The sequence below is a fragment of the Siphateles boraxobius genome, unplaced genomic scaffold (genome assembly GCF_051911475.1).
Source record: "Siphateles boraxobius isolate OS27281-9 unplaced genomic scaffold, OSU_SipBor_1 29, whole genome shotgun sequence".
In the NCBI taxonomy this organism is placed as follows: domain Eukaryota; kingdom Metazoa; phylum Chordata; class Actinopteri; order Cypriniformes; family Leuciscidae; genus Siphateles; species Siphateles boraxobius.
This window is the reverse complement of record NW_027508908.1, coordinates 2,877,017-2,900,846: the sequence shown is the minus strand read 5'-3', so window position 1 is coordinate 2,900,846 and position 23,830 is coordinate 2,877,017. Positions and strand designations below refer to the sequence as shown.

Below are 23,830 nucleotides of genomic sequence, written 5' to 3'. Positions count from 1 at the left end.
CACTGATACAACCTTTAAGCAGGGAATGCAATCGGGTGTCTGTGACGTGGGAATCCTATCAACATGAATAATGCCAGTAGAGGGCGCCAAGAGCACGGTCAAAAATACAGTCCATTTCCGTCTTCTCCTTCCCTGACTTAATATGTATTTAGTAAATAAACAGTGTTAAATCCATTTATGCTTGTTTTTTTTAGGAATTTGCACGGTACAATGTTACTATCAGATTACACGAAATAATAACTTTGTATTTATTTATTGAGTTGTGGCATATTGGCCTGGTTTCACACAGGGTTTGGATTAAAGGGATTTTCTTTTTCATCATTTACTCATCCTCATGTTGTTAGAAACCTGTATACGTCTCTTTCTTCTGCTGAACACAAAAGACGATGCTTTGAAGAATGTTGGTAACCAAACTGTTAATGGCACTTAAAACATGGTGAGCATCTTGAGAAAACAATGTCACTGACATATTTTAAGATAAGTCGGTGCAAGTTGCTTTCAGTTAAAACAGCTCAAACATGCATTTTAGTCTGGGTCTAGTTTAAGCCTTGCCTGTGAAACCGTAAGATTATATTGTACATTTCTTAGGATGTTAATATTCCGTTTCTTTCTAAATAAAACCAAATGGGTTAAACTTAGAACTGTCCGTTATGGGTTTCAGAATGACTTATTCCTTGTAGTAATGGGACACAAACTGGTTTTTAGCTGATCTACAATGCGGTCACCACTGGCAAATCTAATCTGGATCAGCTAAATTACCGTGTAACTTCAACTGTTGGCTGGCTTGTTGCTGGTCTAATATGGTCCTCTAATTAACTGAATTAATATGGGACTAGCTGTCACCTTTCCTGAAAACTTTAATTTGGTTTCTAAAAGGCATTTTCCCAGTGTCCTGCTCCATATAGAGTTGTGCGCCCTTTACGCACGGGTTCACTTTGGTCTCCCTTTTTTACGTCTCCTTTAAGAAGTCCAAATGCCCTCTTCTACTCCTCCTCCTCCTCCCTCTCCGCGCTCCTCACATCTCATAGAGGTGTTATTGCATTAGGAATAAACCAGCCAAACGATCAAAGCCCCGAATGGAGTTTGCTTTTTCACCTTTTGGCTACAAATCTTCGACTGGAAATAGAAAAACAAGGCAGACGTCATACGCGCACTTCGGCTGTTTCGGAGCGTCGAGAACTGGAATTCTAATTTACTGAAATCCAGCTTTGCGTTTGTTGCGAAAGCTGACCAGCTGAGTGTTTGGGGTGGATTACAATGTTATTGTTCAGCACGAGAACTTCGGGAGAGTTGTGAGTGCGGTGAGGGGCTCTCCGGGCTCGAGGCACTGAGATCTGGACGTGTTGAGAACAGGGAGTCGGTGACGCGGAGTCCTCATGGCGCAACGGGTGCGTAAAAACCCTCAAACGTGGCCGTCAAGACTAATTCTGACGCTGATAAAACATAGGACATAAGTACAGTCAGATGTCCTTTATTTCCTTCAATGAATCGTGTGTGTGCGTTTATACGCATACATTGTTTTGGAATACGCAGCAACAAGTGAAACCACAAAAAACAAAACAAAAAAAAAACCCTTTTTTTATTTCCTTTTTTCTGCCATGATATTTTTCATGCAGCCTACTTTTAAAAATCATTCTTTATTTTATTTTTGATTAAATTCAAATATATATATATATATATATATATATATATATATATATATATATATATATATATATATATATATATATATATTATGTTGTAAGTATTATCCTAAAATTCCATATTTAGCTGACAGCCAAACGAGTAACTTGATGCTTACAGCCGGTTCATAACTCATATTGCTGTCGTTGGGCACTTGTGCGAGAGGGATTTAATGCTACAAAACATCAATATTAATTTCAGTAATTATTTTTATACGCAGTTAAAACATTGCTACATTTCTGTTACACTATACTTTTTTGTGCATTTTGAAATTCAGCTATCGTAAACAAGAAAACTGAGTTGAAATAGCCTATACATGTAAATAATAATAATAATAATAATCTGTTAGATAAAGATAACATTTTTAAATTCTACATCAGTTGTGAATTAAAACGTGTTTAAAATGTTTTTTTTTTAAAAAAGCTCCAAAAATGTTTTCAAGAAGTAATGACAATGATTGATATTTTCCGCTGTAGGTTCTTGCACATTTAAGTCACAAAGGGCCTGAAAAATAAAACTAATGCCTGGTTAATTGATTTGTTTTAAGTAAACTACTGACGTGTAATTCCGTTTAATTGGGGTTTGATGCTCAATTTAAACAAATAAGGGCCTGCTGTTAAAATAAAGGTTCTTTATTGGTGTCGTTAGTTCCATAAAGAACCTTTAAAATCCATGGAACCTTTCCATTGCACAAAAGGTTCTTTATAGTGGAAAAGGATTCAGTAGATTAATAAAACCTTCTTCACAACTCTGTTCTTTGGAAACCCCAAATGGTTCTACTATCGCTGGGAAACCTTTATTTTTAAGAGTGTAGACTATGTGTAAAGGTGTGTGTCCAACAAAATCCCCAATCTGAGTTTTAACTTCCACATTGTGAATTTCCTCAGTACGAGGATCTGGTGCATTACGGCATGGATGCGGTGGGTATCCCGTCTCCGATGTACGGGGATCCTCACGCGGCCAGAGCGATGCAGGCGGTTCACGTGAGTCACGGCCCGCCGCTTCACCAGTACCCGCACCCGCACGCGCACCCCGGGGCTCCCGGGGGCCCGGCGCCCGTTAACGACGCGCTAAAACGGGACAAAGACGCCATTTACGGGTAGGCTATGTTTGATTAATACTCCATGTTGCTTATTCTATTATGTTGATGAGTTAGGCTGTAGGGCAGAATGTCTAAGTAAAAAAAAAAAAAAAAATCGATGTAGCCTAGTCGCTTGTTATTTTTTACGATGTTCTGTTATAGCCTACTTTGTTAATCTGAAATTGAGGAAATATTTACGTGTCTGACAGTGTTTTTTCCCCTTTAATCGAAGACTACAAATTCACTTTTATTAGGCTGTGTATGTTTTCAATGAAATGGAATTAATGCTGTTGGCCTGCTGTCGCAACCGTAATTTTTGCATAAAATTTGAAATCAAAAATACTTAAATGTTCACATAAAAATCACATTTTATTTTATATTCCTCCATTAGGTCTATTTGAAAAGGTGTGGAGAGGGGAGGAAAAAGACAGGGCCTTGAAGCCGAATGTCTTGTGCTTGAGGCAGAACAGATAGTCTATATAAACTCCAGTGAATGTGTTTTGTTTTCCAGGCACCCCCTCTTCCCTCTGCTTGCACTAGTTTTCGAGAAATGTGAATTAGCGACGTGTACGCCTCGAGAGAGCGGGGTGACCGGCGACGTCTGCTCGTCAGAGTCATTTGACGAAGATATTACAGTGTTTTCAAAACAGGTCAGGCCCTCGTTTTACTTCTCTAACAACCGGTTATTACAATATAAAAAAAAAATAATAAAAATACTAAAAAACGGTAATAAAAACCAACAACACAGGCCAATTTAATTTTATGTGAAAACTGTAGGCTACAATCTATGATCCGGGCTAACTATACGATCGCTATTGTTTGTTTTGTTTTGTTTTTTAAATTTCAGATAAGGGCGGAAAAACCTTTCTTCTCGTCGAATCCAGACTTGGATAATTTGGTAGGTCGCCCTGTAGTTAGAGACAATTGCCAATATTGTTTTTTACTTTACACCAATTGAATTCCTTTTTTTATAACTGGATAAATTGAAACAATGCACACAAAGCAATTTTGTGACATGATATGTCGTTTCGTTTTAGATGATTCAAGCCATTCAAGTGTTACGATTTCATCTGCTCGAATTAGAGAAGGTTTGGCTTTCAATTATTATTCATAATATCATTTATAATTTATATTTTTATGGTAACAATTTACAAAAAGGTTTCATTTGTTAACATTAGTTAACTACTTTAGTTAACGTGAACTAGTAGCCTAACGATCTATCCAATACTTCTACAGCATTTATTAATCTTAGTTAATTTTAATTTCAACATTTACTAATACATTATTAAAATCAAATGTTGTATTTGTTAACATTATAGTTAATGCACTGTGAACTAACATGAACAAACAATGAACAGCAGGATTTTTATAACAAAGATTAATAAATAGCCCTGTAACAAATAAATTGCTCCTTGTTACTTTACGCTAAGTAACGCAATATGTTAATAAATGAGACCTTATTGTTAAGTGTTACTATTATTTCGTTATATTACATGTAGGCTATTAAGTGTACGTGTAGCCTATATATGACGTACGTCGACATGTAAATAACACATAGGCCTATCATTAATGTTAATTGTCTTTTCTCATCGTAGGTGCATGAGCTGTGTGACAACTTCTGTCACCGCTACATCAGCTGTCTGAAGGGCAAGATGCCCATTGATCTGGTGGTGGATGATAAAGAGGGGGGATCCAGATCTGACGGAGAGGAATTTACAAACACCCCGGGAGGGATAGACCAGGCAAGCCATCAGATAAACTCCCTCTGCATTGGTGTGCTTTTAAACGGGCAGTGCTGAATGTTTTTGATTTGTACAAAAAAGAAGTAGTGATCAGTTGACTTAACTTAAAAAAAAAAAGGTGAGGAAACCTTAAAAATTATTACGTAAATAAACTTCATGAGTAATTGAAAAAAATAAGTAATGTGGAATTGTCAAATTCACATAACTTATTTTTTTGAATTACGCATAAAGTTTATAGCTCAATCATTTTCAGACAGCAGGTTTCCTGAGTCCAGTAAAGTCAACTGATCACTTTTTACAGTATTTTAAGAAGCTAAGACTTTATCAAGAAAAAGTGATTTGCTTGATCTATTAGGCTAACAGTTTAGTGATGATATGGAGCTGATATAGGACATATGGAAAGAATAGAAAAGATTAAAAAACTATATTTTTATGATTTCTCTGGGCCTGTGGTGAGAATATTTTTCCCCCGGTATAACACTTAAAGCCTTTATGAATAATGGATTATTCATTATGTTTCCTATAACGCATTATATATTTTATAAATAATTGTAACGAAAGTTATAATGCATTATAATAGTTGCAGATTCCTTGTTACATCTGAAATTGGTTGTTTGTAATGCTTTTAATGCACTATACTTTAGATACGTATTATAATTTATTATAAATTCATGAGATCATACAATGCATTATAAGGTACATTACAAGACATAATTAATGCATTAAAATACTTTTAATAATGCATCATACATAAAGGCTTTAAGTAAAGTGTTACCCTTTTTTCCAGCAAATGCACGGTTGACATGAAACCTGTTTCAAATATTTTTATAATTCTTCTATATTTATTATGCATGCATCTTTTATGACCACGCAATAATTGAGACATTACTTGGAATATTGTGCTTTTAAAAATTCATTTGTGAACTTCAACCCCCCCCCCCCCCCCCGCCCCCCAAAAAAACAAAACAAAAAAAATAAAAAATAAATAAAACCATAGACTTAATAGCACCCAAAATATACCATTTCCATAATACATGAATATATTTTAAAATGTTGAATAGATTGGTCACCTGCTTAAATACAGTAGCGAAGGGAACTTGAAACACTAGCCTGGAGAGATTGTTTTTGTGGGAGGCCAGAAACTCCTGTTTCATGAGATACAATACGGCCACAGACTATCCGTCCCTGTCGACGTCGTCTATATTAAATAACAGCAGAGAATCACTCTTCTGTCATATTATAATTAATCATTTTTGCTCTTTTGAGGTTAAATGAAACCTGACGAATGCATAATTAAATATACACAACGTCCCACAAAATTATTACAGATCACATGATAATACAAATTACAAGTATAAGTTGTCCATTCCAATACTGACCGAGTATAGTTCAGACCAAGGATTTGACGTGTCTCCCACCAATAAAAAATAAAAAATAAATGTTGTTATTTCAGAATGTATATACACACACAGCAAACTTGGCAGTGTTAATTATTTAGTGTGTAAATAATCCATCAGAGTTCATTAGTGCTGTGTATGTCTTGAATACCTATCACTGAAGCATTGTTGACTGTCTTTACTGTTTACTGCATTATTTGCATGAATGCCTTTGAGTTTTGGGTCATGTGATGATGACTGTATTTCCCTTAATGATATGTTTTTTTTTTTGAGAGTCACCATCATTGCATTTGGAATGTTAAGGATTATGTTTGCCTGGTTGAAAATCTTGATTTATTATATGTTTCGCAAGATACTGTCTCCTTATTCCACAGAGATGCTCACTTATTTGTTCAAGGAAAAAGACCAAACGTTACTATTGTGTGCACAATCATGAAGAGTGACAATACAGGTTTTTTTGTCCCATTTTTGAATCATTAGTTTCCCAAACGACCCATAACTGAATAAAATCCGTAGTCTGGCATGTATGAGATACTTTAACAAATCTAAAATAACTAAATAGAATTAATATATCCATAAATATATAGGGGAGACCGGGGCAATTGTCACATTGGGAAATGTAAGGTAAATCCAATTACACAGATTAAAAAAAAATGAGTATATCATCCAACCTACTATTCCAATTTCATAATGTTTTTTAATTGCATTTGTGTAAAAAGTGAACACAATAAACTACACTATTTTTGAAGAATTGTGAGTTGTTCTTAGGAGATTATTTTTCCTAAATTTGTATATATATATATATATATATATATACACACACACACACACACACACATATATATATATATATATAGTGGGTTTATTTGTGACTAAATATCTGCATAGATTTAAGTTATATATGTATATATATATATATATATATATATATATATATATATATATATATATATATATATATATATATATAAGCGGGGCTAGTTGTCACATAGATTACTCCATATACACACACACATGAATGAAAATCAGTTGTCAATGTGACAACTAGCCCCGGTCTCTCCTAATGTAATCCTTCTCACTCTTCTCACTCTGAAAGGTTTCTGGCCTCTGGTTAAGACATTTCTTTATAGGTTTAGTGTCAGTTAATTGCAACACACTGATCAGATTGCATCTTTAAAATGCTGACCAGATGAACAGGTGTTTCACGTCATAGCTGTTATTATATTATGTATTTTAGCACAGTTCGAACACTCAGTTGACCAATCAGCATCCAGAGCCGTATCCATCCGCTTCATCGGTGCAAGCTAACAAGATGGGTCCTGTGCGTGTATGTTTGTTTGTCTTATAATTTACGTGCAGATGTTTGTGCGTGTGTTTATACACAGCGGTTTGAAACTGTTTGCTCTTGCAGCATGTGTTCTGTATTACTCCTTACAGCACGCCTCTGGTATGCGCCGCTATACTGTACTTAAGCAATAATATATTACGCTTATTACTCTGTCTACCTGTCTCTCTCTAGGTGTTCTGGAGAGAGGACGACGCGGCATCTGTTCATTCCTCTGAAGCTCCGGCGGCCTGCAGCAGACGCGCCGGCTCACACAATGGAGACAACAGCAGCGAGCACGGTAACACACTTGCACGCTATGCTACAGATACACACGCGAGAGCTCGCTGTGTGCCAAGTGAAACAGATCTGCTGCAGGTTTGTCATCTCTAGCATACATTTACACTTTAGCACCACCACAGGGGGTCTCCGACTGCACACACACACACACACACACACACACACGTATACGCAAGTACACACATCGGTAGACTGCTCCTAAATAACTGCAGCCTCTCGGTGTGTGTGTGGATGTGTGTTGGACAGGAAATGGTGCATGATGGATATAAAGACTCTTCTCTGGGCTCCTCTGCTCTGAGCACCAACCATGGCCAATAAAAACCAGAGTACATACTTCCCCGAGCACCGCATCTGTGTGTGTGTGTGTGTGTGTGTGTGTGTGTGTGTGTATGTGAGTGTGTTTTATCCGCTCTGCCTCAGCACAGCAGCTGTGAGTCTGGCTCGGACAGAATATCTCACTACCTGAGAAAGAGAAACAACAGACAGACAAACAAACACACGGATAAATGATCACAATGAAGCACAGTCTGTCCTAGGGCATTATTTATACTGTAAACATTTGTCTTTTCAGCTTTTAGGTCAAATCTAAAAAGGCCACGTTATATGCTTTTACTTTTTATGTAAAGTTTATTGACCTTTTGTATCCTCTTTCCGCGCTGATATTTTGCTGTTAAGTCTATACAAATGCCTTCTTTGTATGTGAAATGAGAAAAAAAGGATAACCTAAAAATGGTACATTCTAAATGAACTGGATCTATTCAAGTCAAAAAATAGTATTTAACATCATTGAATCATCCTACATACATTAATTCATACCAGCAAAACTAATTGTATGGGTTTAACCAGGTAGAAATAGCTCTTTTCAGCTGCTATTTATAACAGCTGAAGGTTACACATTTTACAGAGCAGTATTTTTTTGTCTGACATCAGCTTTACAAGACGGTTTTGCTTTTTACTTTTTTTTATTTATTATAAATGGTTATTTTTCAATGAAGAAGGACATTTTTAGCTTTGAAAGTTACTGTTTTTACAGTACAGAACGATTAGGGGTGTAACAGTATAGTTATTTTGTGTTATTTTATCTAATTTCTGCTATTAAAAATAAGAAAAAAGAAGCAAATTACAAACAATATGACCAATACAAAAATATGTCAAAAACAAAAATAAGAATTAAACAAATTAAGATTTTCAGGTTTATTCAACATATTAGTACAGAAATGTAATAATCAAATGTGAAAATGTAATATTGCGTAGTCTGTCGCTGTATGAATTAAATATAAATGTATTCTTATTAAAGCTAAAAAAGTGATTCAGTCAAGCATAAAAGTTATTTTCTCTTTTGTTTGATTGACATTAATAACAGAGCAGCAGAAATATTATGTCACTTTAAAACCGAACGCACAAATCCATTATACTGTTACACATCCAGTTTACAACCAACTGTTTACTTTCACCTGAGACATACACTGTGTTTACATGAACACTTCACACGGTGGGCATTTTGACATAATTGCGTGTGTATTCGACCATTCAAGCGCAATAAGACGTGAAAGAGAACTGAATTTGCGATCGAATGCTGAGAGACGCGGATTTCTGTGTCAGTCAGCGCAAGCACCGCATTGAGCTCTTTTTCACTGCTTATTCTTTGTGCTTAATAACACTTTTTATCATCGAGCACGTCCCAAATTCGTGAATGCCTTCTGAGTGGCAGCTTTCTGAGTGCGCACTTTGGCAGTGATACCACCCAGTCCTACAAATGAGTCATGATATATTACATATGCAGCTAAATGAAAACATATTGAACAGAAGTGAAATAATTAGTTGGAATGATGTATTTTGAGTATAATAAAAAATATTGTGCTTGAAATTATTTTAAATACTGTTTTTGAAAATGCATAAAGCACTATCGGTGTACATTAATGGTGGAAATACATAAAACTAAATATGTATTTGCATTTATTCGTTTTTGAAAATCTTACAACCTTGTTCCTAAAAATGAATGCAGCCAATGCAAATACAAAAAAAAAAACTTTAGTTCACTGTCACTATCTCAAACATGTTAATAGTTGGTTTCTTTTTCTCAGGCGACTTTCTGGATCAGAGTGTCGCCTCTCCAAGCACAGGAGAGGAGGAAGACCCCGATAGAGAGAGGAAGAACAACAAGAAAAGAGGCATTTTTCCCAAAGTGGCAACCAACATCATGAGGGCATGGCTGTTCCAGCACCTCACGGTAAAACATGTCTCTTGCTTTCCCAATAATATTCCAAATCACCCTCTTATGATCATAATTATGTGTTTTATTTGTAACAGAGTAAAAACCAAACCAGCATGTGCTGAACAAAAGTTATTCAATGCAATTCAAATGTAAATGACATAATTATGGCTTTCAGAAACGATAATGCTCAACTACTTTGAGATTAATGAAAGCAGCCCAAGATAAATGCATGTTATGTGATTATAAGGATCATTATAAGGTGCTCAGTAGTTATCATGTAACCTAAAGCTCATTTTGAAACTTAATCTGAAGTTAATCAACACACATATAAGCATATAAAACAGCTTACAGATGCACAGAACATGATAAGAAGCTCGGCCCGGCGTGTCTCTACCTGCGCTCCTGCATTATTTCAAGCTCAGTGACGCTCCCATACTGCCTAGAGGCTTATTGAACACACACACACACACACACACACACACACACACACACACACACACACACACACACACACACACACAGAGATGCACTAATGACCGGTGTAACAATATATTGTGATGAAACACAGGCAGGGTTTCCTTACTGTTGTCATGTGTACGGTGTGATAACGGTTTCCATGGTAAAGTGGGCGGGCACAGCTCAGAGCCCCTCCCCCTCGCTCCGGCTTTGAATATATAATCTGAACTGAACAGACATTAAGCCTTTGTTTCTGCATCCTTATTTTCCTCCTCTCTCTCATTCGGAAACTTGTTGAATCTTTTTCCAAACAAATAGGCGCTCACACTACCTCATAAACACTAGCTCATATGCATCCCACATAAAGGCTGTGATTTGGATTGGGTAATTAGTGGGTAATTTGTTCCCTTCTTGACTGCAGATGTGAAGCAGCAGAACACACGGCTGCCTGAGCAACCAACGTTATGGAAGGATTTTTTTATGATTTATATAAGAGTCACAAGAGGACAGGAAAGAGCCGAACATGTGCTAACCAGTCACTGCGGCTATGCATATTCAAGATTTTTAATTGAAACCTACAAATAACAGCGTCAGCAAATCAGCTCCTTTCAAACACCATGGCTGCGATTCAAAGCGTATGAGCTCCCTATGTAGGCAACATTTTCAGATACGCTAAACCTAACCCGTTTTCAACACTGATAATAATCAGAAACGTTTCTCGAGCATTGAATGATCTTATTAGATTGATTTCTGAAGGATCATGTGACACTTTAGACTGGAGGAGTGATGTCAGGGTTGAGTAAATATTGTTTGGTAGTTATGAGCACATATGAGCACATAAACACCTGAACATCCATCAGTGTGATTTGGAGGTAAACACTGAGACAGAATGCGGATTCTAGACGCGAGGGCTTTCCTTCAGGCGCCGATTAAGGTGGTGAGCGTGCAGATAGATGACATTACAACATTCCCTGAGATCATTGGGGGGGGGTCAAAGGTCGTGTGCGTAAAAGAACGCGCCCCTCAACCTTTATTCCAGTACAGTTCCCTGATCCGTTCAGCTCCGGCAAGCACACAAACACCGTGCAGCGCCACCTCAGACATTACTGCATCCTTCTGTTTTGGAGTTTAGAAATATGAGAAGTGCATGCAAAACATAATTCATATGTTTTCCACCCCGCCTATTCCCAGGCTCTGATCAATCTAAATCTCCATATTGATGTTTGTCAGTTGTAAATGTGATTTCGCAGACCTCGCTCGCTGATTACCCCTAATTTAGACCAAAGGCATTGTGTTTAAAGATTTAGCTCATTATTTTTTCACTCTTATGGTTCAAAACCATATGCTGTTATTTTTCATGATGCGTGAGTCATTTTGTCTGCATGAAAAAGACCCCCCCCCCCCCCATAGAAAAACATGCAGGTTTGGAACAATGTGAAGGTTATTAAATAATCACATAATTTTCATTCTTCGGTGAGCATTCAGTCAATGTTCACTGTATTTCACTTATGTAACACCCATCTGTGATAGACGTTCTCAGAACAATGTTATGAATGAATGTTTTTTCAGTAAAATTAATAGAACGTTTGTTCAAAGTTATCTGGTCTTCAATGATGTTCTCGGAATGTAAGCACAAAAACATTATTTATACCATCGTTCATGGAATGTTTGGTTGGACATTCTAATGTTTTTTTTTAAATGTAACTTGTTTTAGAATGTTCATGAACATTTAAAAGTAACATTCCCATAACGTTTGCAGAATCATCAAATGGAATGTTCCCTTAAACAAAAATCCAAACATTTTAAAAACTGGACTTTTTGACCGTTTCAGAATAGAAGCTTAATGGCGACGTTACCAAAACGTTCTTAGAACCTATTTTTGTTGGCTGGGGCGCCTTTTGTTTGGGGCTTTATTTATACTTTCTAGGCTTTCATGCTACTGTTTTAGCCGGTTTCTCCAGAGGCGTACTTTTCCTTTGAAGCGGTGGAGCATTTGGTTGTAATGAGGGAGCCGCAATTAGCGTCAGTCTCAAAAAATGAGGAGCGGAGGGCTTTGTTGGGGGGCGGGGTGGGCGCGATGGAGTTCATTTAGCCTAACTGCACGGGCATGTTGTGTGAGGATGGATCTGCTGGGGTTCCTTCCCCCCCCCAGGGTCTCTCCAGGGTCGAACTCGCTGTTATCAAAACACCATCCATTACGGCTCTGACAGCTCCTCCTGGGGACCTGGGTTCTGCTAGACCTACAGGGAATTTCCGTCCTTGCCCATGAAAAGAAAGGGATGCGGAAAAGAAAAATGTTGGAGAGAATGAAAGAGAGGAGAGGTGATTCATCACGGCCAGACTCTTTTTTTTTTTTTTCGTAAACGCAGAGGGGAGGGGGGGGGGCGACGCAGAGACACAGAGATGAAACGGAGAACCGTCGGACTGAGAAGTCATGCCTCACTTTGGGATTCACTCAAGACTGTAGCTGCAAAGTTAATGAAAATCACAGTCGGCCTGCTGGGTCTTTGTGAGAACATTTTTTTAGAAATGAAAATCTGTTTTATGCAGTGTTGGAGAAGCTACTTTAAAACTAGCTTGCCAAGTAACAAGCTACTCATAATTCAAAGTATACTCTACATACCGTAAAGCTACGCATTTGAGAAAGTACTACTAACTAACTACTTAAAATCTATTAAGTTATATTTACAGTAGGCATACTGTGCAAAAGTCTTAGACACATTCCAGGTTTTAGGTTTTAATCCAGTTATTTATATCTTTTGCTGTAGTGTGTCAGAAGGAAATATCAGTTTACATTTCCAAACATTCCTTTTACCATTAATTGTAATAATCCAATTATCCAATACAACAAAAGATATAAATAATTGGCTTAAAACCATTTTTTTGGTGAAAATACTAACATACTTTTGCACAGTACTGCATATACACAGACACGTGTATATATATATGTGTGCGTGTATGTATGTATGTATATATATATATATATATATATATATATATATAATATAACAATATTAAATTAATAAAACCTCTATATATAACTCAGCATTATATACATATACATGCTTCATCTTGTATACTTTATGTACTTTATCTCACACACACACACACACACACACACACATATATATATATATGTGTGTGTGTGTGTGTGTATAAAAGTATTAACATATTTGAGAAAAATGTATAACATAAATATTAAATAAAAATTAAACAATAAATACATTATAAAATTTTTTTTTTCGTATCTGTCTTTATTATAATACTTTATGTATACACACACACAATTTAAACATTTATATAATTTAACATTTGAGAAAAACAAAAATGTAAATATTAATAAGCAAGTTTTTCCCCACTTGGTTAGATTTAGTACTTGGATCTCGTATTGTTTTTCATCCCTGCTGTCTGTGGTTTTTGGGTTGTGACCCACCAGTTGAAAACCACTGGTATAGTAGAGTTTAAGTAGAATAGTCTAAAGTCTAGATTCAGTGTTTGAGTACAATAGGGGGACCATCACACACACACACACACACACACACACACACACACACACACACACACACACACACACACACACACACACACACACACACACACACACACACACACACACACACACACACACACACACACACACACACACACAGCTGCATCAGCGGGTGAGGCTGGGTGTGTTTCAAAAGCTTTTTAAGTACCGTTCACCCTGAATTACCGATCATTAGAGCCCTAACAGTTTTACTGCCTCTGTAAACAGGATAATGACCCCACACACACCTTTAACTCTTCATTGAGTTTCACAGGACACACACACATACACACACCTCCAGCCAGCATGGCTCACTCGGTCGTAAAGTTACCCACCATTTGCTACCAGAGCTCTCGGCGTGCAACAGGTGTTAAGAGAGAGTCATTCATGGGTGAGGTGTTTATAGTCGCTGCTGTAAAACTCCTGCTCCAGGATCAGTTTAATGCTCACTCCTCTGTATTTATAGATCTCGTTGAGGTTTAGACGGCTGACCCGGGATCAGTTGTTGTCTAATTACAGGTTGAGACCTCCCCTGTCACCGTGTGCGTATCCTCTGGGTTTAGAGAAAGGCTTGCTAGAGCCGTCACCCTTGGTTACAGGATAGCAATTTGTAATGACTTTGTGGCTTGGCGTCTAAATCCCAGCTGGCAACTCTCCGATTAGCGCAAGGGGTTTCCTTTAGAGTTTAGGGCTTCATTTGCCAAGATATACAAGGAATTTGTTTGGCTGCATATGCAAACACCCTACAGCCACATAACACAGTTCAAAAGAAAGACAAATGCAACTGAAACCTGATCCTTTGTGTCCGTTTTTTTATTCTGTTGCAATTCTACTGTTGTACTGCTACTCTGCTGTTTGCTAGTGTTGTAATTGTTGATGTTTGCGGCCCGTAGCACCCGTACCCCTCTGAGGAGCAGAAGAGGCAGCTGTCCCAGGACACTGGACTGACCATCCTGCAGGTCAACAACTGGTAAGGGCTGATCACATCAGACAAACACAGCATCAAGTTGAAAAAATACAGATGTGAAAGTATGAGCAAGTGATGTGAAAGTATCAAAGTATGCTATTATTTCTATTGAGGAAGAAAAAGTTCATCAAATAATCTTTAGTTATTCTACGTCATGACAGATGTTACATTATAGAATGTGTAACATCAAGATCTTTTTTGCAGTACTGAGACTATTTTACATAAAGTGTAAAATACATTTTGTGTGTGTGTGTGTGTGTGTGTGTGTGTGTGTGTGTGTGTGTGTGTGTGTGTGTGTGTGTGTGTGTGTGTGTGTGTGTGTGTGTGTGTGTGTGTGTGTGTGTGTGTGTGTTGGGGTTTTTGAGAAACGGTTTTCTATTTAAATGTATTGTCAAATATAACTTATTCCAGTGATGCAAAGCTGAATTTTCAGCATCACATGATCACGTGTCACATGATCCTTCAGAAATCATTATGATGATTTGAGGATCAAGAAACATTTCTAATTATATTATCAATGTTGAAAACAGTTGCGCTGCTTCATATTTGAAATTCATATATCAAATTATTCATATTTGGATCATTTTTGAAGCTTGTGTTTTTCATGTTTTTTTAAGGCACGACAGGCAACCTGTCCATGTTTGCATCTGTCTAATTTGACTATAGCTTTAGATTCATTTGTGCTTTGAATGAACTCACAGCTTTGGACATCAACCGCAATAGATACAGGAAGGGTTTTCTCCTCCCTATCAACTTCTACGCTGATAACCATATCTCTTTTGCTATCCTAACTGTGCACGATTACATGGTTGGTTTAAGCATTTAGCATTTTTTCCAATGCAGAAATTCCTTTAACATTTTGCACACTCCTTGTGACCTTCCAGTTGAGAACCGCTAGTCGACTCAAGAACCCTAGAGTGAATAATGGCTCTTGATAACCGTTTGCTGCAATGAATCAAAGCAGAAGTCTTATTTTTAAGAGTGTGTGTTCTGATCCGGCTTAAGGTGTCCCGGCACCAGTCGTGATTCATGAGAAGCATTTCTACAAGGACATAAACTGACTGCTTATGCCATAGTAACTGACGAGTACAGTTAAACAATGTTAGGTGTGGTGATTGAAGATCTGGACTGGTTTCTTTACACTCCTTTAATTTGCTGAGCTCTAGTTGTGCACTGCAAGTTTGTTCTTCGCCAGAGCTTTTGGAAAAGGCACCAAAACAAAAATATGAGATTTTTTTTTGATTTTTTGCTATTTGCACAAGAAAAAAAAGTGTGATATATATTATATATATTAAATCATTTAATAAAAAATAATGCAAAATACAATTGCATTGCTTGTAGAAAATATTTCTTAATATTTTAAAAAATGAAATTTTGGACCGTCAGGTTGATCAAGTCATGACTATTTTTTAAGTGCATTGTAATTTGCAGAACATTTTCTCGTCTTTGGGTTTTGCTCATCACTGTAAACAGTTTTTAGACCCTCAAGAGCCCGTCATAATCAAAATGACAACTAATTAGTATTTTAATTACCGGAGTGAAAATACATTAGGTGCTCTTCAAAGCCCAACACAAACAAGAGCGCAGAAAGCGGTGTGTGTGTGTGTCTGCAGCTCCGGCGCGCAGAGGAAACAGGTGAGGGAACGCGAGGGGCGAAAACGAGCTGCTGTCAAATTAAACAGAAATTATCACAGGGAACAGCTGGACTGGTTTATTTAAACATGGAGACGCACAGACACACACTCGTAAAGAGGAACACTGTCCTCCAAATGACCTCACAATACAGTGGGACTAAAAGAACACTTTATGTCCATGCTTTCCAGACAGGAACATTTGCTGTTGAGTTTTAGGTTCAATAGGCTACAAGTATCACAGGGTGAATTAATATAAACTGGGAGGCCTAGGAATGTACGGTGGGGTCCAAAAAGAGACCACTTTGAAAATCTTTGTTTTTATTCAAGCCTGGAAATTAAGTTTTGAGAATAAAAAAATAAAAAAATCATAAAAAGAAAAGCGATGCCATAAAATAAAGAAATATGTAAATTTAGATTTTAAATGCATTTATTTCTGACAATGAGCATGAAAGGTTAGCATTAACTGAAATTCTTGTTAAATTTTATTTTAGTTTTTTTCACTCAAATTATGCTGATAATATAATTTGCAAATAAATATTTTGTATTAAATTGCAAAAAAACAAGTAACCCCACTATATATATATATATATATATACATATATATATATGCTATATATATAATCTATAGTATATATATATATATATCATCTATAGTATATATATATATATATATATATCATCTATAGTATATATATATATATCATCTATAGCATATATATATATATATATACCATCTATAGTATATATATATATATATATATATATCATCTATAGCATATATATATATATATATATAATCTATAGTATATATATATATATCATCTATAGCATATATATAAATATCATCTATAGCATATATATATATATAATGCTGAATTATTTATAAATGTTCAATTAATTTAATATTGTCACACACACACACACACACGCACGCACGCACGCACGCACGCACGAACACACACACACACGTAACAATATTAAATATATATATATTTACATATTTTCAACCTAAAATATGGATCTAAGCCAGTTATTTATATCTTTTGCTGTAGTGTATTATTCGACTTTTACTATTAATGGCAAAAGGAATGTTTGGAAATGGAAACTGATATTTCCCACTTTATTAACTTTATTAATTTAGCTATTTATTTCTGACAATGAGCATGAAAATTGAGCATTAAGTAAAATTATTTTCAGTCAATTATGCTGATAATATAATTTGCTAATTTTTTTTGTATTAAATTGCACACAAAAAACAACTAATCCCACTATATATATATATATACATATATATATATATATATATATATATATATATATATATATATATATATATATATATATATATTTGCAAGTAAATATTTTGTATTAAAATTCAGAATAGAAGTATTTTTACTAGTGGATTCTTTCAACCCCACTGTATATAGTCAATTTGAGCATTTAAACCCCACATAGACCAGCTCTTCCTATATGAATGAGCATATATGGCACAGCAGGTTTGTTCTGTGTTGGATTGTGCAGTAAAGGTACTATGTGTTTCTTTGCTCCCTTGTGCACAAGAAAGGGCCCCCAAATATTTCACTTGCTGCGTAGTGTTGTTATGTGTTTGGCGTGCGTGTACGACGTCTGTGTCTCTATGTGTGTGTGTGTGTGTGTGTGTGTGTTTGGAGTGAACAGGCAGAGGCATGAAGCTCGTAAACTTGGTCTCGTGGTGAGAAGAGGGGTTCAGTGAGGGGTCAGCTTTTAACCCCCTTAAAAAGTGGGACGGGCTCGTTCCCACTGGGGAAACGGCCCTTATCTCTGATTGGTCACCTAACGGGCGGAGTTGAGAGAGATGCTAGCACTCAACAACCTCAAAAAAAGCGTTTTTATCGTACCTGCTCTGAATGTTGGACCCGTCACGCTGCTCTTCCTGTTTATCTCTGTTTTTACTGCTTCTTAACATTAATCTATGCCAGGGCTTCTCAAGCTGTGGTGTGCAACACTACATGTAAAGGGTTTTATAAAATCTTGAAAAATTGGTACATTCTCACTTCTGCAATGGGAATAGTAATGTGCTTGGCTGGATTTATTTGATTAAAACATTAAAAACAGTATATTGTGAAATATTTCTACAATTTAATATAACTGTTTTCTATGTGAATATATTCAAAAATGCAATTTATTCCTGTGATCAAAGCTGAAATTTCAGCATCATTACTCAGTTTCAGTGTCACACGATCCTTCAGAAATCATTCTGATATGATGATCCGATGCTCAAGAAACATTTCTGATTATTATCAATGTTGCAAACATTTGTGCTGCATGCTTCATATTTTTGTGGAAACCAGGATACTTTTCTTCATGATTCTTTGATAAATAGAACGTTTATAAATGTCTTTAGTCACTTTTGATCAATTGAATGCATATTTGTCAAATCCAAAATATTAATTTCTTAACAGGTGTATATAGTCCAGTTTTCCCGTATGAATTTCATACTTAAGACAAGATACATTTACTTGAAAAACAAAATTGTGTAAGAGCTGATTTCAAAGAATTTATTTTTCTTTTCCCATTTACTCCTACAACAAGAGTGCAGTAAGAGAAATAACATAATTCATCCATTCTCTTAAAATGAACCCTTATTTCTTACGCAGTTTTGCTTTTTTCTATGTTGCAATAAGGGAAAATTGTTGTGAATGTTTAGATTTGGTCAAAGTTGGCCTGAAAACTCGGAGAAGCACTGATGTAAAGGCAGGCTTCTCCTCTAAAGGAAAGAACGTGTGTGTGTGTGTGTGTAGTGTGTGTAATTCACTTCCTATGAATTAAAAGTAGAACTTCCCCTCCTTTGTGAAGGTTCGAATGGAAGCGAAGCACCTGGGGTGACGCAGAGGGGTCATTAATCATGTTTGGACTTGTGCCCTGGCACTCCAAGGTCAGAGGTCACGGGGAATTTTTCAGGCTGAGAAAGAGCAGAGCTGGGCTGCTGCCCGGGGTGTGAGGTCACCGAGTCAGGGGGTCATAGGTCAAGCATAGCATGGGAATAAATGCGGAAAGCATTGAAGTTCTGTGATAATTTATGTTCTGTGTTAAAATAAACTACGTTTTTTTTTTTTAGTGTTCTGTAAACGCCAGCCGTGCTTTCATATGCAGAATTCGCCCACGTGACAATGATTTTCACCCGTTTTCACCCAAATCTGTTCTCTTTAGACTTAATAAGCCGCATGATTTGAGAAATCATTCGCGTCTGCAGCACAAACTGTGCGCGCCAAAGTTTAATACTCTGAACCATAAAATTTGATTGATGCTTGCGTTTGAAAGAAGCCAGCGCGTTAATAAAAAAATGAATGTACTTTTATGCTCATTTCAACTGTTTTCCCCCCTGTTCTTTGCTTTGCTCCATCAGGTTTATCAATGCCAGGAGAAGGATCGTCCAGCCGATGATCGACCAGTCCAACCGCGCAGGCAAGTGCCTTATAAAACTGACTGATTTTTGTTTCAATTCTCAGAGCTAAACTGTATAAAATGCTCTTTCATCCAGGAAATTTTTGGTCTATGCAAACATGCAACAGATGGACGACTTTTGCTGTTGCATTGCTGCTTTTCTGTTTATTTCAGTGTCTTGCACCACAAGTATCATGCTTTTAAAGCAGTCAAATGAACACGTTTTAATGTGCAGCAGTTTTAAAACAATGGAAACAATCATTTCAATCTTCAAACATGCTGAAAATTCAGCTTTGCATCACAGGAATAAGCTAGCATGTGAAATATACACAAACAGTTATTTTAAATTGTAATGTTTCACAATGTTACTGTACAGTATTGTTGATCAAATAAATTAGCAGTAGAGACTTCTTACATATATTATTGGAAATAAAAAATTTAATGTTTATAAATTGACTTAATTCTCGTAAGAATATTGTCAGTCCACCTGCAAAATATGGTTTATATACAGTTTATATACACTGTATGTGCTTAGATATATGTTTGTGTGGCAAATTGGATGTATGCATCAGTTTTAAAACAATGGATTTCCAAACATGCTTTTGGTCCAAAGCTGTTGTGCTATTTTTAAACTCAAGAACATGTATGAACGCCCCCGAAATGGCCTTCAGGATGAATTAGTTGAACTCAGCCTTATCCATCACACACACACACACACACACACACACAAACACAAACACACACACACACACACACACACACACACACACACACACACACACACACACACACACACACACACACACACACACACACACACACACAACACACACACACGCACGCACACACACACGCACGCACGCACGCACGCACACACACACACACAGAGAGAGAGAGAGAGAGCTTGGTTTCAGTAAATGTCTGGGTGGATTGGAAAGGAAGTGTTCTCAACATTGTGACAGTTACACATTTCCTTTGGGAAGCTGTTATGTGTGGATATGTCTGACCTTCTTAACTGTCTCGTGTGTGTGTGTGTGTGTGTGTGTGTGTGTGTGTGTGTGTGTGTGTGTGTGTGTGTGTGTGTGTGTGTGTGTGTGTGTGTGTGCGCGCAGTAGGTCACGGTGGCCCGTACACCCCTGATGGTCAGCCAATGGGAGGTTTCGTAATGGACGGTCAGTCGCACATGGGCATCAGACCACCAGGTACATCAACCCTCTGTCTGAATGTTCAAATGTTTGAGGGTGAAAATGAACGTACGTCCTGTAACTGAAGCCAGCAAAGTCATGCTTAATTTATAAAACGCTCTATAAAAGGATGATTCACACCATAATCAATATATAAGAAATTATAATTTGCTTAAAGAAAATGACGCCATCATTGCATTGTTTTTTGATGCGTTTATGACATTCGAGGAAACTTTCTCATTACTATAACCCAGAAAAATACCAATTTTTAGATATTTATATTTATATTATAACACCAAGGACATATTTTGAACAACCTGATCAGAAGTGACAGTCAAGGTATTTATAATGTTACAAAGGATTTCTATTTCATATAAATGCGGTTCTGTTGACATTTCTATTCATCAAAAGAATCCTGAAAAAACTGTTATCACACGAATATGAAGCAGCACAACTGTTTTCAACATTGATAATAATAATAAATGTTTCTTGAGCATCAAATCATCATATTATACTGATTTCTGAAGAATCGTGTGACACTGAAGACTGGAGTAATGATGCTTTGCCATCAAATAGAAAACACTTATTAGTAGAAAAACATATATATATATATATATATATACTTATTATCATCTCAGTGGGACATGTATCATACAGGACATGTTCTTGCACCATATTACTGTTTTTACTAGATTTTTTAAATAATGCATTACAAAAAAAACTGCTTAACGGTCATAAAAATGTCAGTCCACCTGCAATATATGGTTTATATACAGTGTATATATGCATAGATATACATTTATTTTAGCAAATTAGATGTATACAAAATTACTGAAATGAAATAAATTAATAATAAACATTTACTCTAAATTCACAAAAAACATTTGAATATAACATAAAACAGGATACAAGATGAGAGTGACCCATTGTCAAGGCTGTCAGTAGACGTGTTTGTGATTTCATGAAAGTGTCTCTCTATCTCTCTCTCTCTCTCTCAGCGACTCTGGGTGGTCTTGGGGGAGTGAATATGGGTCTGGAGAGTCAGTGGCACTACATGTAAACAAACCCCTGCCATCCTGCTGAACACAGCAGACGAGAGGTACGCTTCTGCACCAGGGATTCCCCTGTATGGAAACATCCCTCACGGCGGTTCGACCCAGCTAATAGTCATAATTCTTGTGCTTTCATGTTTGTTTACCTTTTCAGTTTTCTTCATGCTCTCTTAAAAATAAAGGTTCTTAACTGCCATCGATGGTTCCATTAAAATCCTTTAAAATCCATGAAATCTTTCTATTCCACAAAAGGTTCTTTGGAGTGGAAAAATGTTCTTTGGACTATTAACACGTTCTTCACACTAAAAATAAGGTTATTTTAAGAGCCGTTGACTCAAAGGTTCTTTGGGGAACCAAAATTTATTTTTGCAAAACAACGTTATTTTTTAAGAGTACGTTCAATTTGCAAGAGCTGTTCTCATTTATAAAAATCAACTCACAGCAACTTGTACAGCAAAATCACCATCCCATATTTCCACCGTCACATGGTACAAACCGCCCAGTCCAATTAATTAGTCACTCAATTACTCAGTGGAGACAGTTTATGACATTGGAATCAGTTAATGTCTCAACCCACAGGAAAAGATAAAGATGAAAGCGGGGGTTTTGACAGAAATGTCAGCTGAACTGATTTGTGACCGTGCTGTCGCCAGTAGTGTTTCCTCATAAATGATTTCAACTCTTTTTCATTACACACTCAGGCTTTTTGGCGAGAGGATCGATCCTTTGCTCACGTATACCCGGACTTTTCGGGCGGATTCGGAAATTGGATTTTGACTTGCATCACAATAAACGTCCTTTATTCAACGGTACAGATACCCCAAGGAAACCCCTACAGCTTTACTCTCGAAGCGAGGCGCCAGACGGATTCAAGATGGCCGCCGGGACTCGTGTTCCCTGTGATGGGCAGATCAACTGTATCAGTAAACAATACAGAAAAAAAGAAATGCCTCAAGACCTGGACGCACTCGCTCTGGGCCGGGAGACTCTTTCATGTGACCTCTCACCTGGAACCAGGTGAATCTTCAAGTGGCCTGAAAGGTCAAAACAAAGTCTCGTGTTTCAACTCAAGTGCCACCTGAAATCAAGAGTCATTATTCTGCAGACAAAAGTCCGGGAGCGATAGACGCCTACGTCACACCACCAGATGCCTACGTCACGCTGACGGAAGTTTGCGATCTAATCTGTGCAAAGCAATTCAATACAAAGCCCATAACTGTATATAATGCTGCTGGATGTGTCAAATATGACAGAAGAGGTTCATAAACGGCCGATGAATGCAACTGAAGGTTTCTCATACTCCATTTACTGCAGTATAAATGCGCTTAGATGCATCTGGACAGTCGATGAGATTTTGAAAAGGTACTAATGATTGTTCTGGATTCGACTGAAGTGAGCTGAGCTGTATATTCACACTATGTGTGTGTGTGTGTGTGTGTGTGTGTGTGTGTGTGTGTTTGGTTGGTTTTCAGTGAGTGTGGGTTTATTCACATAAAAATTCGTACCTCAACACGTGTGTTATATCATTATTATTGCACACGGGTGGTTCATGTGCTTTGATTCCTTGGCTGTGTTTGGCATGGACTACTAGTGTACTGCTTTCTGAATATTACAGTACATAGTTTAAAAAGTACACTATTGTTCAGACGTTTGGGGTCTGTAAGATTTTTTTTTTAAAGAAATTAATACTTTTGTTTAGTAAGGGTAAACTAAATTGATCAAAAGTGACAGTAAAGACATTTATGTTACACAAGATATCTATTTCAAATAAATGATGTCCTTTCGAAACTTTCTACTCATCAAAGTATCCTGAAATAAAAAAGTATCCTGGTTTCCACAAAAA

General features: G+C 36.8%; 1 protein-coding gene across 2 annotated transcripts; it reads left to right on the top strand.

Moving 5' to 3' along the window:
* Positions 1-998: 998 nt before the first annotated feature.
* meis1a (Meis homeobox 1 a) lies at positions 999-23,830 on the top strand. Of its 2 annotated transcripts, none has more exons than XM_077246065.1 (13): positions 999-1,388; positions 2,571-2,782; positions 3,276-3,414; positions 3,612-3,662; positions 3,802-3,852; positions 4,360-4,506; positions 7,423-7,528; positions 9,612-9,757; positions 14,621-14,697; positions 19,714-19,772; positions 20,864-20,953; positions 21,934-22,034; positions 22,689-23,830. In XM_077246065.1, exons 1-12 carry the CDS (start codon positions 1,377-1,379, stop codon positions 21,993-21,995), a joined length of 1,152 nt encoding a protein of 383 aa, XP_077102180.1. In that variant the 5' UTR covers positions 999-1,376; the 3' UTR covers positions 21,996-22,034; positions 22,689-23,830. The 2 variants fall into 2 exon arrangements, with proteins under 2 accessions (XP_077102180.1, XP_077102181.1); XM_077246066.1 differs by having other exon boundaries at positions 1,018-1,388; positions 20,867-20,953.